This window comes from Pseudophryne corroboree, chromosome 2 (genome assembly GCF_028390025.1).
Source record: "Pseudophryne corroboree isolate aPseCor3 chromosome 2, aPseCor3.hap2, whole genome shotgun sequence".
Classification (NCBI taxonomy): Eukaryota; Metazoa; Chordata; class Amphibia; order Anura; family Myobatrachidae; genus Pseudophryne; species Pseudophryne corroboree.
This window is the reverse complement of record NC_086445.1, coordinates 111,088,169-111,105,852: the sequence shown is the minus strand read 5'-3', so window position 1 is coordinate 111,105,852 and position 17,684 is coordinate 111,088,169. Positions and strand designations below refer to the sequence as shown.

The 17,684-nt window shown below is 43.4% G+C and overlaps 1 protein-coding gene across 1 annotated transcript in view; it reads left to right on the top strand.

Moving 5' to 3' along the window:
* CUL5 (cullin 5) overlaps positions 1-17,464 on the top strand; it is a 190,852-nt gene extending 173,388 nt beyond the window's left edge. Inside the window, exons 15-19 of the mRNA XM_063951611.1 lie at positions 1,161-1,336; positions 7,936-8,097; positions 9,015-9,133; positions 11,592-11,715; positions 11,999-17,464. Coding sequence (XP_063807681.1) covers positions 1,161-1,336; positions 7,936-8,097; positions 9,015-9,133; positions 11,592-11,715; positions 11,999-12,193 — 776 coding nt within the window. The 3' untranslated portion in view covers positions 12,194-17,464. The remainder of the gene's footprint in view (positions 1-1,160; positions 1,337-7,935; positions 8,098-9,014; positions 9,134-11,591; positions 11,716-11,998) is intronic.
* Positions 17,465-17,684: the final 220 nt, after the last annotated feature.

The window sequence follows — 17,684 nt, the reverse complement described above, 5'->3', positions numbered from 1 at the left end:
TTGGCCTTGGCTTCGGCTAGGCGTGTGTCAGAATTGGCGGCTTTGTCATGTAAAAGCCCTTATCTGATTTTCCATATGGATAGGGCGGAATTGAGGACTCGTCCCCAATTTCTTCCTAAGGTGGTATCAGCTTTTCATTTGAACCAACCTATTGTGGTGCCTGCGGCTACTAAGGACTTGGAGGATTCCAAGTTGCTGGACGTAGTCAGGGCCCTGAAAATCTATGTTTCCAGGACGGCTGGAGTCAGGAAAACTGACTCGCTATTTATTCTGTATGCGCCCAACAAGCTGGGTGCTCCTGCTTCAAAGCAGTCTATTGCTCGCTGTATCTGTAGTACGATTCAACTTGCACATTCTGCGGCTGGACTGCCGCATCCTAAATCTGTAAAAGCCCATTCCACGAGGAAAGTGGGCTCTTCTTGGGCGGCTGCCCGTGGGGTCTCTCTTTACAACTTTGCCGAGCTGCTACTTGGTCGGGTTCAAACACATTTGCTAAATTCTACAAGTTTGATACCCTGGCTGAGAAGGACCTTGAGTTTGCTCATTCGGTGCTGCAGAGTCATCCGCACTCTCCCGCCCGTTTGGGAGCTTTGGTATAATCCTCATGGTCCTTACGGAGTCCCAGCATCCACTTAGGACGTCAGAGAAAATAAGATTTTACTCACCGGTAATTCTATTTCTCGTAGTCCGTAGTGGATGCTGGGTGCCCATCCCAAGTGCGGATTGTCTGCAATACTTGTATATAGTTATTGCCTAACTAAAGGGTTATTGTTTGGAGCCATCTGTTTGAGAGGCTCCGTTGTTATTCATACTGTTCACTGGGTATAGTATCACGAGTTGTACGGTGTGATTGGTGTGGCTGGTATTACCCGGGATTCCAAATACTTTCCTTATTGTGTCAGCTCTTCCGGGCACAGTTTCCTAACTGAGGTCTGGAGGAGGGGCATAGAGGGAGGAGCCAGTGCACACCAGGTAGTCCTAAATCTTTCTTAGTTGTGCCCAGTCTCCTGCGGAGCCGCTATTCCCCATGGTCCTTACGGAGTCCCCAGCATCCACTACGGACTACGAGAAATAGAATTACCGGTGAGTAAATTCTTATTTTTTGTTATATACCCAGCACTGTCTTTTATTTGTATTAATTCGGCCTTTTGTTATCTCAGCTGATTCTGTGAATATTAAGATTTTAAATGCTGGTGCTTGGTCACGGAGCTCAGAAAAGGTCTTTGTGTCCCTCCCCACTGAGCTGGAAGATCTCATCCCTGAGGTGGAGGAGTTCTACAAGAAGAATCACAGTGGCAGGAAACTGCATTGGCACCATCTGATGTCTAACGGCATTGTGAGTACTACATACATGCAGATACTGAGGGCATGCACTGGGTGTCAGGCCAGGTGCTACAAGATGTTTTCTTTCATGCTGAAAATAAGAGGTCTATGTACAAAGCCTACAGAGGTAGTTCAGCAGTTTAATACCTTTTTAATGTATGTTGGCTCTCACTTCATCAAGTACAGTTTTATGTCATATTTAAAGTAGTGAGGGTACGTTAGGAAACGGTGGGGTAAATAGGTTACATAAGGAGCTGGAGTTGTTGGTATATGCGCAGGAATATATTTAATTTACTAATTACAAAAAGCAAAATATCTGGTTATTAGCATGTGAGGGACATTATGGTATGGGTGACATTGCCGAAGCATGTGTGGATGGTTCATATGAATGGCTGTTGATCTATTCCCGGTTGTACTTTCTTTAGGAGGGATAGAAAGAAAAGATGGAGGGGTACGTTTCTGTGCACAAAATGAAGAATAGATTCCAGTTAGAACGGCTATTGGCAGGACCTGTAGAAAGCTATAGGGCATAAACTAAATAAAATGTGCAAGGCTGTTGGCTTTGCCATACTATAATATGTTGACCTATGGATTTGTTTGTCATTATGGGGTCAGGAAGTGATTTTCCCCTCTTAGACAAATTGGGAAATGCTTTCTAGAGGATTTATTTTTGGGGAAAAGGTTTTTCTCTGACGTCCTAGTGGATGCTGGGACTCCGTCAGGACCATGGGGATTAGCGGCTCCGCAGGAGACAGGGCACAAAAATAAAAGCTTTAGGATCAGGTGGTGTGCACTGGCTCCTCCCCCTATGACCCTCCTCCAAGCCTCAGTTAGGTTTTTGTGCCCGTCCGAGCAGGGTGCAATCTAGGTGGCTCTCCTAAAGAGCTGCTTAGAAAAAGTTATTAGGTTTTTTATTTTCAGTGAGTCCTGCTGGCAACAGGCTCACTGCATCGAGGGACTTAGGGGAGAAGAAGTGAACTCACCTGCGTGCAGGATGGATTGGCTTCTTAGGCTACTGGACACCATTAGCTCCAGAGGGATCGAACACAGGCCCAGCCATGGAGTCCGGTCCCGGAGCCGCGCCGCCGACCCCCTTGCAGATGCCGAAAAGTGAAGAGGTCCAGAAACCGGCGGCAGAAGACTTTTCAGTCTTCATGAGGTAGCGCACAGCACTGCAGCTGTGCGCCATTGTTGTCAGCACACTTCACACCAGCGGTCACTGAGGGTGCAGGGCGCTGGGGGGGGGGGCGCCCTGGGCAGCAATGATAATACCTTGTTCTGGCTAAAAATACATCACATATAGCCCCTGGGGCTATATGGATGTATTTAACCCCTGCCAGGTCTCACAAACACCGGGAGAAGAACCCGCCGAAATAGGGGGCGGGGCCTATCTCCTCAGCACACGGCGCCATTTTCCTGCACAGCTCCGCTGCGAGGAAGGCTCCCAGGACTCTCCCCTGCACTGCACTACAGAAACAGGGTAAAAAAACAGAGAGGGGGGGCACTTTTTTGGCGATATTGATATATTAAGCTGCTATAAAGGAACCAACACTTCTGTAGGGTTGTTCCTATATATTTATAGCGCTTGGGTGTGTGCTGGCAAACTCTCCCTCTGTCTCCCCAAAGGGCTAGTGGGGTCCTGTCTTCGATAAGAGCATTCCCTGTGTGTCTGCTGTGTGTCGGTACGTGTGTGTCGACATGTATGAGGACGATGTTGGTGTGGAGGCGGAGCAATTGCCGGTAATGGTGATGTCACCCCCTAGGGAGTCGACACCGGAATGGATGGCTTTGTTTATGGAATTACGTGATAATGTCAGCACGTTACAAAAATCAGTTGACGACATGAGACGGCCGGCAAACCAGTTAGTACCTGTCCAGGCGTCTCAGACACCGTCAGGGGCTGTAAAACGCCCTTTACCTCAGTCGGTCGACACAGACCCAGACACGGACACCGAATCTAGTGTCGACGGTGAAGAAACAAACGTATTTTCCAGTAGGGCCACACGTTATATGATCACGGCAATGAAGGAGGCTTTGCATATCTCTGATACTGCAAGTACCACAAAAAGGGGTATTATGTGGGGTCAGAAAAAAACTACCTGTAGTTTTTCCTGAATCAGAGGAATTGAATGAAGTGTGTGATGAAGCGTGGGTTAACCCCGATAGAAAACTGCTTATTTCAAAGAAGTTATTGGCATTATATCCTTTCCCGCCAGAGGTTAGGGCGCGCTGGGAAACACCCCCTAGGGTGGATAAGGCACTCACACGCTTATCAAAACAAGTGGCGTTACCGTCTCCTGAAACGGCCGCCCTCAAGGATCCAGCTGATAGGAGGCTGGAAACTACACTGAAAAGTATATACACTCATACTGGTGTGTTATACTGCGACCAGCCATCGCCTCTGCATGGATGTGCAGTGCTGGGGTGGTTTGGTCGGATTCCCTGACTGAAAATATTGATACCCTGGATAGGGACAGTATTTTATTGACTATAGAGCAATTAAAGGATGCTTTTCTTTATATGCGAGATGCTCAGAGGGATATTTGCACTCTGGCATCGAGAGTAAGTACGATGTCCATATCTGCCAGAAGAAGTTTATGGACGCGACAGTGGTCAGGTGATGCGGATTCCAAACGGCATATGGAAGTATTGCCGTATAAAGGGGAGGAATTATTTGGGGTCGGTCTATCGGATTTGGTGGCCACGGCAACAGCCAGGAAATCCACCTTTTTACCTCAGGTCCCCTCCCAACAGAAAAAGACACCGTCTTTTCAGCCGCAGTCCTTTCGTTCCTATAAGAACAAGCGGGCAAAAGGACAGTCATATCTGCCCCGAGGCAAAGGAAAGGGTAAGAGAGTGCACCAAGCAGCTCCCTCCCAGGAGCAGAAGCCCTCCCCGGCTTCTGAAAAGCCCTCAGCATGACGTTGGGACTTTACAAGCGGACTCAGGGGCGGTGGGGGGTCGACTCAAAAATTTCAGCGCACAGTGGGCTCACTCACAGGTGGACCCCTGGATCCTGCAGGTAGTATCTCAGGGTTACAGGTTGGAATTCGAGAAGTCTCCCCCTCGCCGGTTCCTAAAGTCTGCTCTGCCAACGTCTCCCTCAGACAGGGCGACGGTATTGGAAGCCATTCACAAGCTGTATTCTCAGCAGGTGATAGTCAAGGTACCCCTCCTACAACAGGGAAAGGGATATTATTCCACACTATTTGTGGTACCGAAGCCGGACGGCTCGGTAAGACCTATTCTAAATCTGAAATCTTTGAACCTGTACATACAAAAATTCAAGTTCAAGATGGAGTCACTCAGAGCAGTGATAGCGAATCTGGAAGAAGGGGACTTTATGGTGTCCCTGGACATCAAGGATGCTTACCTGCATGTCCCAATTTGCCCTTCACATCAAGGGTACCTCAGGTTCGTGGTGCAAAACTGTCATTATCAGTTTCAGACGCTGCCGTTTGGATTGTCCACGGCACCTCGGGTCTTTACCAAGGTAATGGCCGAAATGATGTTTCTTCTGCGAAGAGAAGGCGTATTAATTATCCCTTACTTGGACGATCTCCTGATAAGGGCAAGGTCCAGAGAACAGCTGGGGGACGTAGTAGCACTAACCCAAGTAATGCTGCAACAGCACGGGTGGATTCTGAATTTTCCAAAATCTCAGTTGACCCCGACAACACGTCTGCTGTTCCTGGGAATGATTCTGGACACGGTTCAGAAAAAGGTGTTTCTTCCGGAGGAGAAAGCCAGGGAGTTATCCGAACTTGTCAGGAACCTCCTAAAACCAGGAAAAGTGTCTGTGCATCAATGCACAAGAGTCCTGGGAAAAATGGTGGCTTCTTACGAAGCGATTCCATTCGGCAGATTCCACGCACGAACTTTTCAGTGGGATCTGCTGGACAAATGGGCCGGATCGCATCTGCAGATGCATCAGCGGATAACTTTGTCTCCACGGACAAGGGTGTCTCTTCTGTGGTGGTTGCAGAGTGCTCATCTGTTAGAGGGCCGCAGATTCGGCATACAGGACTGGGTCCTGGTGACCACGGATGCCAGTCTGAGAGGCTGGGGAGCGGTCACACAGGGAAGAAACTTCCAGGGAGTGTGGTCAAGCCTGGAGATGTCTCTTCACATAAATATACTGGAGCTAAGAGCGATTTACAATGCTCTAAGCCTGGCAAAACCCCTGCTTCAGGGTCAGCCGGTGTTGATCCAGTCGGACAACATCACGGCAGTCGCCCACGTAAACAGACAGGGCGGCACAAGAAGCAGGAGGGCAATGGCAGAGGCTGCAAGGATTCTTCGCTGGGCGGAAGATCATGTGATAGCACTGTCAGCAGTGTTCATTCCGGGAGTGGACAACTGGGAAGCGGACTTCCTCAGCAGACACGATCTACACCCGGGAGAGTGGGGACTTCATCCAGAAGTCTTCCACATGATTGTGAACCGTTGGGAAAAACCAAAGGTGGACATGATGGCGTCCCGCCTCAACAAAAAACTGGACAGGTATTGCGCCAGGTCAAGAGACCCTCAGGCAATAGCTGTGGACGCTCTGGTAACACCGTGGGTGTTCCAGTCAGTGTATGTGTTTCCTCCTCTGCCTCTCATACCAAAAGTACTGAGAATTATACGGCACAGGGGAGTAAGAACGATACTCGTGGCTCCGGATTGGCCAAGAAGAACTTGGTACCCGGAACTTCAGGAGATGCTCACGGAAGATCCGTGGCCTCTACCTCTAAGACGGGACCTGCTTCAGCAGGGACCGTGTCTATTCCAAGACTTACCGCGGCTGCGTTTGACGGCATGGCGGTTGAACGCCGAATTCTAAGGGAAAAAGGCATTCCGGAAGAGGTCATCCCTACCCTGGTAAAAGCCAGGAAGGAGGTGACTGCACAACATTATCACCGCATTTGGAGAAAATATGTTGAGTGGTGTGAGGCCAGGAAGGCCCCGACGGAGGAATTTCAACTGGGTCGATTCCTACATTTCCTGCAAATAGGATTGTCTATGGGCCTCAAATTAGGGTCCATTAAGGTTCAAATTTCGGCCCTGTCGATTTTCTTCCAGAAAGAATTGGCTTCAGTTCCTGAAGTCCAGACTTTTGTAAAAGGAGTACTACATATACAGCCCCCGGTTGTGCCCCCAGTGGCTCCGTGGGATCTTAATGTAGTTTTGGATTTTCTCAAATCCCATTGGTTTGAGCCACTCAAATCGGTGGATTTGAAATATCTTACATGGAAAGTAACCATGCTACTGGCCCTGGCTTCAGCCAGGAGAGTGTCAGAATTGGCGGCTATATCGTATAAAAGCCCATATCTGATTTTCCATTCGGACAGGGCAGAACTGCGGACGCGTCCTCAGTTTCTGCCTAAGGTGGTTTCAGCGTTTCACCTGAACCAGCCTATCGTGGTGCCTGCGGCTACTAGCGATTTGGAGGATTCCAAGTTGCTGGACGTTGTCAGGGCATTGAAAATATATATTTCAAGGACAGCTGGAGTCAGAAAATCTGACTCACTGTTTATACTGTATGCACCCAACAAGCTGGGTGCTCCTGCTTCTAAGCAGACGATTGCTCGTTGGATTTGTAGCACAATTCAACTTGCACATTCTGTGGCAGGCCTGCCACAGCCTAAATCTATCAAGGCCCATTCCACAAGGAAGGTGGGCTCATCTTGGGCGGCTGCCCGAGGGGTCTCGGCATTACAACTCTGCCGAGCAGCTACGTGGTCGGGGGAGAACACGTTTGTAAAATTCTACAAATTTGATACCCTGGCTAAAGAGGACCTGGAGTTCTCTCATTCGGTGCTGCAGAGTCATCCGCACTCTCCCGCCCGTTTGGGAGCTTTGGTATAATCCCCATGGTCCTGACGGAGTCCCAGCATCCACTAGGACGTCAGAGAAAATAAGATTTTACTTACCGATAAATCTATTTCTCGTAGTCCGTAGTGGATGCTGGGCGCCCATCCCAAGTGCGGATTGTCTGCGATACTTGTACATAGTTATTGTTACATAAAAATCGGGTTGTTATTGTTATGAGCCGTCTGTTCAGAGGCTCCTACATTTATCATACTGTTAACTGGGTTCAGATCACAAGTTGTACGGTGTGATTGGTGTGGCTGGTATGAGTCTTACCCGGGATTCATAATCCTTCCTTATTGTGTACGCTCATCCGGGCACAGTATCCTAACTGAGGCTTGGAGGAGGGTCATAGGGGGAGGAGCCAGTGCACACCACCTGATCCTAAAGCTTTTATTTTTGTGCCCTGTCTCCTGCGGAGCCGCTAATCCCCATGGTCCTGACGGAGTCCCAGCATCCACTACGGACTACGAGAAATAGATTTATCGGTACGTAAAATCTTATTTTTTTAAAGAAAGATATAACTTGAAGGAATTAAGGTTCAAAAAGGGTTGAGATTACCTGAAGGATAAAAAAGGGGCAGACTAGATGGGCCAAGTGGTTCTTATCTGCCGTCAAATTCTATGTTTCTATGTACCGTTTTATCCTAAACAAACATTGTTTATTTCTCTTTATTGTTTAATAAATGCATAAAAAGACTGGTTTGTGGAACGTGATGACCACTGTTCTAATACAATGAAATGATGTTATGTCTTGTAGATAACATTTAAGAATGAGGTGGGTCAGTATGACCTGGAGGTGACCACGTTTCAGCTGGCGGTTTTGTTTGCCTGGAACCAGAGACCTAAAGAGAAAATAAGTTTTGAAAATCTCAAATTAGCAACAGAGTTACCTGACGCGGAGCTGAGGAGGACCCTGTGGGTATGTGTACATGCTGTGCTGGTCTTCTGGTGTTCATACACTCCTATCCTCAAATTGCCCCATATAGCCGCATTTGGCATGCCAAGGAATTTGCGACTTATCTGCGCCATGCAACTTTTTCTTAAAATATGCGTCTTAATCTGCTACTTTATACCAATTCCTTTGCGACAAAAAAACGAATCCATAATACTCCAAATGGGCCCCCTCCTCTCTTACCGGCAGCTGGGCAGTGTAGTCAGTGTCACTCTGAGTGACTGTGCCTGGTGCTAGTAGACTCTAGAGCGGTGCTAGAGACTACTGCAGTTCCCCTACTGTGCATATGCAGAACTCCAGGAAAATGGCCATTTTCCTGGAGATTTTGCCAGGCTGCCGTAGCGAACGCTGGACCCCGGAGAGGTGAGTACTGAAGAAATGGGTGCAGCGTGTGTGGTAAGGGCTCTTGTGCACCACACACACAGCACCCACTAGAGATGCACCACTGTCCAGTACACTTTTAGTGAATTAAGACTCAAAAATCAGGTTAAAAAGTTAAGAGACCGAGATCCGATACTACTGGCTCGCGTCAACGCATAATTATTCTCCGACTGCTACTTTATTCCAATTCCTTAGTGCAGGAGGTACTAGAGTTAGTATTTTTGCCACAATCCACTAATTTGTATGTAACTAAGATGCAGGATTCCGGAGAACGTTCACTGGAGTTTCTACCTGTTCCGCAGCGGCTTTGTGGCAGATGTCTCCAGCCATATAGTGCTAAAGGATAGGATGAGGATACGTCTGTACATTGTCTCTGCAGTTTGCACTGTATTTTCTTATTGAACAGGTTGTGCACAACTACCTCATGATTTTGTGTGTTTGTCTTTGTGGTGAAATGTTCATTTTAATTTATAATATATATATTTTTTTAATCTTTTTCTTAGTCTCTAGTAGCTTTTCCAAAACTGAAACGACAAGTTTTATCATACGAGCCATCAGTAAACTCCCCGAAAGACTTTACAGAGGGAACCTTGTTTTCTGTGAACCAGGAGTTCAGTTTAATGTAAGTACTTAAATTTTTTAGATTTTCTCACAGCGTCACTTTGTGTGTGTAAAATAGAGAATACTGATTCTACCAGTCGGCAGGAGGATAACGTGAGGTGAAGCTTATGATCATTATGGCTGAACAAAAGAAATAATCTGTTATGTTGCCAAGGAGGGTTACTCTGTAGTGGGCAAACTTTTCTTTAATCTCTGCACAAGTACAAACTCCGCTGCTCTGTCCATCATGGCAGCTAAGTGTTGTGTTTTTATGTCAGTTACAAAAATGAGCTCCTCATCCTTTATTGCAATGAACAACAAACCATATTTACCAATGATTAATCTCTTACGATTTTGTGTGAGTCTGAAAGGCAGCTTTGTCTGCTAGAGGAGTGTGGATCCGTGGTGATTGCTATGTGCTTGGCAGGGTATGCTCTTCTGTAGCAAGTGTTGTGCAAGTTACCTTCCCATGTAGTACACCCACTGTTTGTCTTCATAATGCAGGGTTCTTTACCACATCCTCTTAAGACCCAGTGGCATCGGCAGGCAGGGCCGTAACTAGGTGTGTGCGGAGTGTGCCTTGCACACAGTGCACTTGTGGAGGGAGAGCATCGCTGTGCTGCGGGGTCATCTGGGAGACAGGACACTGTCCCCTTGCCTGCCCGAGCAGCCCCACCTCCCACTCGACACTCCCAGTCCCAATGCACCTCTCCGGTACAGTGATGTCTTTCCCCCCACCTTCCCAGAATGCCGGTGCGAGGTCTTTGCGCACGGCATTCTGGGAGCAGACGCGGTGGTGGGAGCAACTGTGCATGGTGTTCTACATGCGGCCGCCCGCATACCCGCCCACAAGCCCCGTGAGTGCGGATGTTTCTGTCTTCTCTCCCCCCTCTCCTCTCTCTCTCTCTCTCTCTCTCTCTCTTGTCCTCACTCTCGCTCTTTTTGTAAAATGTGGTCTTTACCTGCCTAATGTGTAAAAAGGGGGTCTCTGCCAGCCTAATGTGTAAAAAGCGAGTTTCTGCCAGCCTAATGTGTAAAAAGGGGGACTCTGCTGCCGTAATGTGTAAAAAAAATGGGACTCTGCTGCCGTAATGTGTAAAAAAAAATGGGACTCTGCTGCCGTAATGTGTAAAAGGGGACTCTACCTGGCGTAATGTGTAAAAGGGACCGCTGGCCCTGTTTTGTATAATGAAGGTTGAAGGGGGGGGGGGGGGGGGGGCAATGCTGTTTCTTGCACACACAGCTAAAATGTCCAGTTACGGCACTGTCGGCAGGACAGACCAGGTGTTACATTCCACCAGGCACGACACAGCGGAACAGACACCTCTTCTTTATTTTCGCATATTGGGGGATAGCCTCCGCTATCTACTGAAGCATGGAAGGTTGCCCAACTCCCCCATTTCTCTCATTGCTCTCTGCTGCAAATTAATTGGATGCACCTACAGTATGCTAAGGAAAGGATTCTTATGTTGTGAGCCCAGCAGCATCTCCTGTACCAGTCTCTGCAGTGTCACCATGGGCCATACTTCCTCCCAAGCACTCGACTGTATTTTCTTTCCAGCATCCTGTAGACCTTGCACACACTGGTGTTTTGTAATGCATGTTAGAAACGGCCTTTAAACGTAAAGCGTATGAATATGGGTCCTGAACTATAAGCCATTGATGATGATCTTCCTCCTCTTCCTCCCTCCTTCTTTCCCATTTGTGTGTTTTAGTTGCAGTGCGTCACCATTTATATTTTACATTTTTAAATACATCTAGCTTACAGTTCCCCTAAAGCACTAGTTCAACATGTTTAGGCCATTTTTGGGCTTGTTTTTCAACACAGTGCAACAGCAGGTATTCTTTCTATTTATAAGTGTAATGCCAGGTACACTCCAAGGCTCAATTCTTTGCTTGTGGCATAGTTATCTAAAGCAGCTCTTAAGATCCAAACATCTGTCCAACAGGGTGTGTGTGTCCTTTGTGGGGAGATATTCCTTGGCCCCGATTTTACAAGTTGCCAATGCCAACTTTCATGCATGAGGAGCAGTGTATCTTCACCTCTTGGTCAAGGGATGAGTCCTTCCCATCGATCATTGTTTAGGAACTTTGGATCATTTGTCTGGCATTGAGCACCTACTGTAGATATCTCCTAAGGGACTAGACAGTGACTTCAGTGATATAACTGAACCATCATGGAGTAATTTGCAGCTTGACAGGCCATTCATCACAAAACACGCACTACTGGAGAAGCATTCCACTTCCACTGTGAATAAGTTATATTCCTCTCTTTACCAGTAGAACAGTTACATTCTGCGCAGCACTACATCTGTTAGAGCAATGTGTTGACGTTTTATCCAAGAGCAATAAAAACGACACAAGCCTTGGCACACTCAGCGGTAATTGCCGGCAATTCCAAGTAAATCAGTGATCTATGTATACAATCCTTCTCATAAACTATACAATTGTTGTTACAACTTTATCTGGTTTTCTTTTAGAAAAAATGCAAAAGTCCAAAAAAGAGGAAAAATCAATCTGATAGGACGTTTACAGCTGACCACCGAGAGGATGAGGGAGGAGGAAAACGAGGGCATCGTGCAGCTGCGGATACTGAGGACACAGGTATGCGCTAAATAACTGTAGAACCCCATACAATATGTTTATTGGGTGATCACTGTGCTCACATTTGAAATAATTAATGACTGGTTCATTAAGCTTTTTCCTACATCTCTGAGTCAGGCCCTTAATATAGAGCGCCCCAACCACATCTGTAGTCTGAATGATTCTTCTTAAGACGGAGCAGCTTTCTCTATGGTGACCGGTTAAGCCGAAGAACCTTCTTCTACTCTTGCCTTTTTGTTACTGTTGATGTTTTGTAATCTGAAAGCCGTTGTTTTCTATCTAGGAGGCTATTATCCAAATCATGAAGATGAGGAAGAAAATCACTAACGCTCAGCTCCAAACCGAACTTGTAGAAATTTTGAAAAATATGTTCTTGCCGCAGAAAAAAATGATCAAGGAACAAATTGAATGGCTCATTGAACACAAGTACATCCGAAGAGACGAGTGCGACATCAACACCTTCATATACATGGCATAACCTGGAGAGCCTGCCTGGGAAAGCTGGATAACCCGAGTGCGCGATGCAGGCCCTTTCCAATATTTATGCTCAAAGCAAACTCTTGCTGGACTTTTGTGTCGCATAAATATTACCTTTCCCCCTCCTGCCTTACCTTTCTGAAGGACAGAAATATATTGCCAATGTCATTACTGCCAGCATGACAGCATTTTTCACATCGTTTTACTAGCATGCTGTTTTAATGGAAAAATCGTTTTGGAAGAACTCGTGAGCTTGTAGATTTCGTTCGTTCCAACCAGAAAATCTTAGGGTTTTTTTTTTGTTTGTGTTAATAACAACAAGCATTTGCCCCAGGGGAGGGTAAATCACAATTTTCTGCACTGATACATTGCTGTTACTGTTAGACTTTGTTTATTAAAAGAAAAGAAGAAACACCAAAAAAAAAAAAAGACCCCACCTCCAAAAATAGCACTTTCATATCTAAGTATTGTGTTCATTTAACTAATGTTCGTTCCTGCACAACATTTGTGAGTCTTTTATGCATATCATTAATCTGAACAGGTTTTGTATTAATGAGTGGACATGGGGACTCTTTAGCAGGGCTTTTACTGATAATATATTGATTTTTAAAGGTGTGATCAGTGGATTTAAAGCAAGTAAGGGGCACAGAGCAGCGAACTCTAAAAACGAAAACCACAAAAATGAATCTTGACCCATTCCAACGTGTCCTCTCCAATACTCTCATGCCAGGGGGTTGTGAGAGTAATAATATTGGGTAAACAAATGATACAAGTTGATCAATGAACAGATATTCCCACACCTACAGATAAAATGTGCACATAATTTTTGTGAGGTGTATTAAGGCAGGATTATTGAAATGTAAGTATTCGCAAAAAAAACAAAAAAAAAAAAACCAACAACTAAATGAACATAATTGGGTAAGTGGCACTTTTACCTTCTTATAGGATTTTCTCACCTTCCTATGTTGGAGATTGAGAGGGCAATTCTGGAAGCATTGAAAACAGTGGAGAAGTGAGCCAGTGGAGGAGTTGCCCATGGCAACCAATCAGCATTAAAATAACATTTCTGAAGCGCATTCTATAAAATTATAGGTAGCAGCTGATTGGTCGCCATGGGCAACTTCTCCATTGGCTCACTTCTCCACTCTTTTCACTGCTTCATGAATAGACCCCTTAATTCTACAGTGGAGACTGCCAACAAAAAAAAATACTGTAATGTAGATGATGCATTTGTATATACATATGTCTAGATATGTGCCTATGTATCTAGTTCTATATTTTGTGTATTAATCTTTACAGATGCTCACGCGTATGTGTGTGTCGATCTCCTATATATATATATATATATATATATATATATATATATATATATATAACATTTTGTACATATGTATATGTGTGTGTTTGTACATACTCAGAAATTTCGCAAAGCCAACACAATCATCTTTAGGATGTATATCTAAATAAATGAAAATATGTACACCTGATATTTTTATATAGTTTTAAATTTCATTTTCACGTAATTAATTCTGAAATTTCCCATGGTTTTTATCCATGCAGGTGTCTTAAAGGTCTTTCTATCCACACATCAGCTGCAAGAATGTTTTATGTTGAATGGCATTTTTTTCCTAAAAAAAATTAATAAAATAAAATGCGATGATAGGATTGCTTCTATGTGGATTTGCACAACTGCATAGTACACAGGTGGACTGTAGTACACTACAGCATTATACATTATACAAGGTTGTTTACAAACATTGCTCAAAATAAAACCGCAAGTCTGCTTTAAAACCATAGTAACCAGCAAGTAATTCTATTAATCTGTCTAGTGCAGGTTAGACAATGAAGGAAGATATCAGTATGTACAGGTTGTGCTACTGACTTAAGCTCTAGAGCAGTGGTTTCCAAACTTTTTTGAATCAGGGCGCCCTAGAATATCAGAATTTATTTCACGGCACCCCTAGGACAAAAATTTCTTATTGAGAAATTTAGAAAGAAATATTACATTAAGTAGATCACGTTTATATGTCATCCTTAGGGTCAGTTGTGTGGTGAGGGACAAGATTTACTTCTGTTTGACCACATATTTTATGACTGGCAGCCACCAGCACTGGTTTTGCCTATTATATTGACCATGAATAATTTGAATTGATCCTGGACCACCAACCCAGGGCACACCTGCAAGTGTCCCGAGGCACCTCCGGGAGCCACGGCACACAGTTTGGGTACATCTGCTCTAGAGCATTGTTTGAATATTCTTCAGTGGTTGTTATTAATGCTCTCCCTCCTACTTCAACTCCACCCCCCTCACCCCCCCCCCCCCCCCCCCCCCCTCCTTATTACTCTGAGCCAAAAATTTTAAAAAGCATTTACGAGGAGCATTCAGATATACATTGAGTGGCTAGTATTGACACTGAACACCGGTACATTCGAGAATTAAATGGTGTGATATATTTATTATACCACATAATTCTGCATACAATATACCGGTGTTTGAATTTTACTGAATCCATCAGATAAACACACAAAAAAAAGTCTGTGTATCTTGTGCGTCCTATTTTCCCCACTGTCTGGTGATGCAGAGCTCCATAGCATCTTACATATCAACGATGATAGTTATACGGCAATTGTTGATTCACAGCTACATAAACATATGTTTTCGATCGTATTTCCAGATTATTAAAACAGCCAATGAATTAAGATTATTTGAAGAAACCAGACACATTCGAATAAGTGCATTTGTTTATCATTGTATTTAAGGGGCAAGATTGTTCTATATATGGATGTACCACATGTTGGTGCCTAATCTGTCAAGCCATAGTGTTTCACACAGTGATGTATATGTGTGTACAGACTATATCTAAACTACACACTTTTGTATTAGCACTGTATCTAATTAAAACGGCCTCTGGAAAAACAAGGTTTCTAAACACCATTGCGTTCCCAATATACAGTTAAAATGCTGGCTGCAAAAAAAAATTGTGCTCTAGGTTATGTTGAGTTGAAGGTATCGGAACGATGTGTGTAACTCAACACCGTGTATTACTAAGGCAACCTCATAAATACAAGCTTTAAGAATTGTCTTTATACTATATGCACCAGACCACATCATCTGCGTGATGACTGGTGTTTTAGAGTGTATTAATATAAAATAAAATTTCATTGAAATTCATTCTATAAGATTGTAGCTTATGTGGCACTTTATTTTGGTGTCTCCGGTAGAAGGCCCCTCCATCACGCTTCTGATTTTAATTATTTCTTCAACACAATTATGGGCTCATACTCTCCCGTTAGAAATTAAATTTACTTCCATGAATTTCAGGGTAAAACTCACATTGCTGAATTAGTTTGTGGTCACGGCAATTCATATTTAATGTCTCACATTAATATCAAATTAGTTTTTTGTCACCTGTGTGATCAGTTCCACTTTTTACATTTCTTATATAAAGGTGTCAAACAATACTACCTGTCTGTCTGAATGTTAATGACTAGTGAAACATTTACAGTATTGTACCATTGTGTTGAGCTTCTAAAATAAATCAACATGGAATTTGGTTTTTAATGGCAATTTCACTGTGAATTTCATTATGAAAGTTAATTTGATTTGCCATACATACATGTTGTATACATTGTCATCGCAGAATTGTCAAAACTTAGAGGGAGATTTAACAAAGCTTTGAGAGAAAGTACAGTACCAACCAATCCGCGCCTGGCATTTTTCACAGAATTAAAATGACAAGCGGGTTGGTACTTTATCTCTCTCCACTTTCTCTCCAAGCTTTGCTAATTCTCCCCCTAAATCATATTGACAATACAATTTCATACAGGAAAGCTGTGCAAATCTACAAAGCATATGATGATTCTTATTTTTACTGTGAGTTGTATTGTGTGTTTGCTTTTGATTTTATTTTTTATGAACAAGTTATGTAGCAGTTACCAGTTACTTTGAAACAAACGTTTTGCTCAAGAAAAAGTGATTTGCCAAATGTAGCTCATTTCACCTGAATAATGGAGAAAGTATCGTTTTCCTTCCCGCAGAAATGTATCACTGCTTAAAAAAGTTACTTTTGTGAACTATATCGTACACTTGAATGCCTACGTTGAGTCCTGATAAATTTTCTTATTGTGGAGATGGGAACGCCATACCTTATTGTAATGACTTAGACATTGGTAGAAGGTAGAAGATACTAAACTGGAATATATTGGTTTGTTTAAATCAGTATATTTCTTTACAGGATACCCAGTAATAGCATTATCTTAGAGCCTTACGCAGTATATACTGTGTAACATGCTATCCCTTTCTTTATATTTTCTTTTTTTCTGTGACATTGGGGTAAATTTACTAAGGTGGGAGGTTTTTTTTTTAGAACTGGTGATGTTGCTCATGGCAACAAAGCAGATTCTACTTAACATTTATCTAGCTGCTTCTAGAAGATAGAATCTGATTGGTTGCTATAGGTAACATCACCAGTTTTGTTTTGTTTTTAAACTCCCACCTTAGTAAATTTACCCCGTTTTGTCTAAGGAAATATAATTGATTTTGGGCGCTGGGGTGCATTTAATGACCAGAAAGGGATTTTATAAAAATTTTACCCTGTATGCATTGTTTTCAAAATTACCAGTGAAACTTTTTGAAATATCTGCAACTGGAAAATGCACTGTATATTTTATTTCAGTGGATATATATATATATATATATATATATATATATATATATATATATATACTCCCTTGAACCCAGCTCCAGCTGAGAGTAGTTGCTCGATTGGTCTTCCGCTATATTTATTTTCAGTCTGCACATTTTTGAAAACTTGCAAATCATGCATTCATTTTACGAATGACATTTCTTTATTTTCTGGCTTCCTCTGCAATGTTTCTCTGACATTCTTTATAGAATTCAACCATTGACTTTTTGAGGTGCAGAATTGATCTATACAAACGTGAGGCAGGTTGATCAATTTTATAGAATGTTTCCGGTCGTAAAAATTGCCTGAGAACGCTGTCTGTGAAACGGAGAGACCCGCATTCCTGTATGCACACTATACGTAGAACTGGAGTGTCGGAAAAACATTTTTAGCTTGTAAATATATATAGTACGGTATTTACACTATTGAATGTGTGCCACTACAAAGTGATGGATAATGCTGTGCAGCATTGACATTAAGCAGATGTTTATGGCGGTTCAGAAATGTACTGCTTGATATTTGAATTTTATTTTTAAGTTGTATAATTTATTTTGCTTCCAACTAAAAATAAATTGATTTAAAGTTTATTTGTATCAAGTTTACGTTTTGTTATGCTTTCTTTATTTTTATTTAAGACATACAAAGGTAACATTTTAATGGCGTAGCAATAAAGTCTATATAGCATGTATGGAAAACTATTTCCCATTGGTGCCTAAAGTGTGTTTGGTCAGTCCATAACTTTCTAATCCCAAATAAAAAACAAGTGCTCCTTGGGAAAATTCCTGTTGGCCTCCTTACATTGCACAT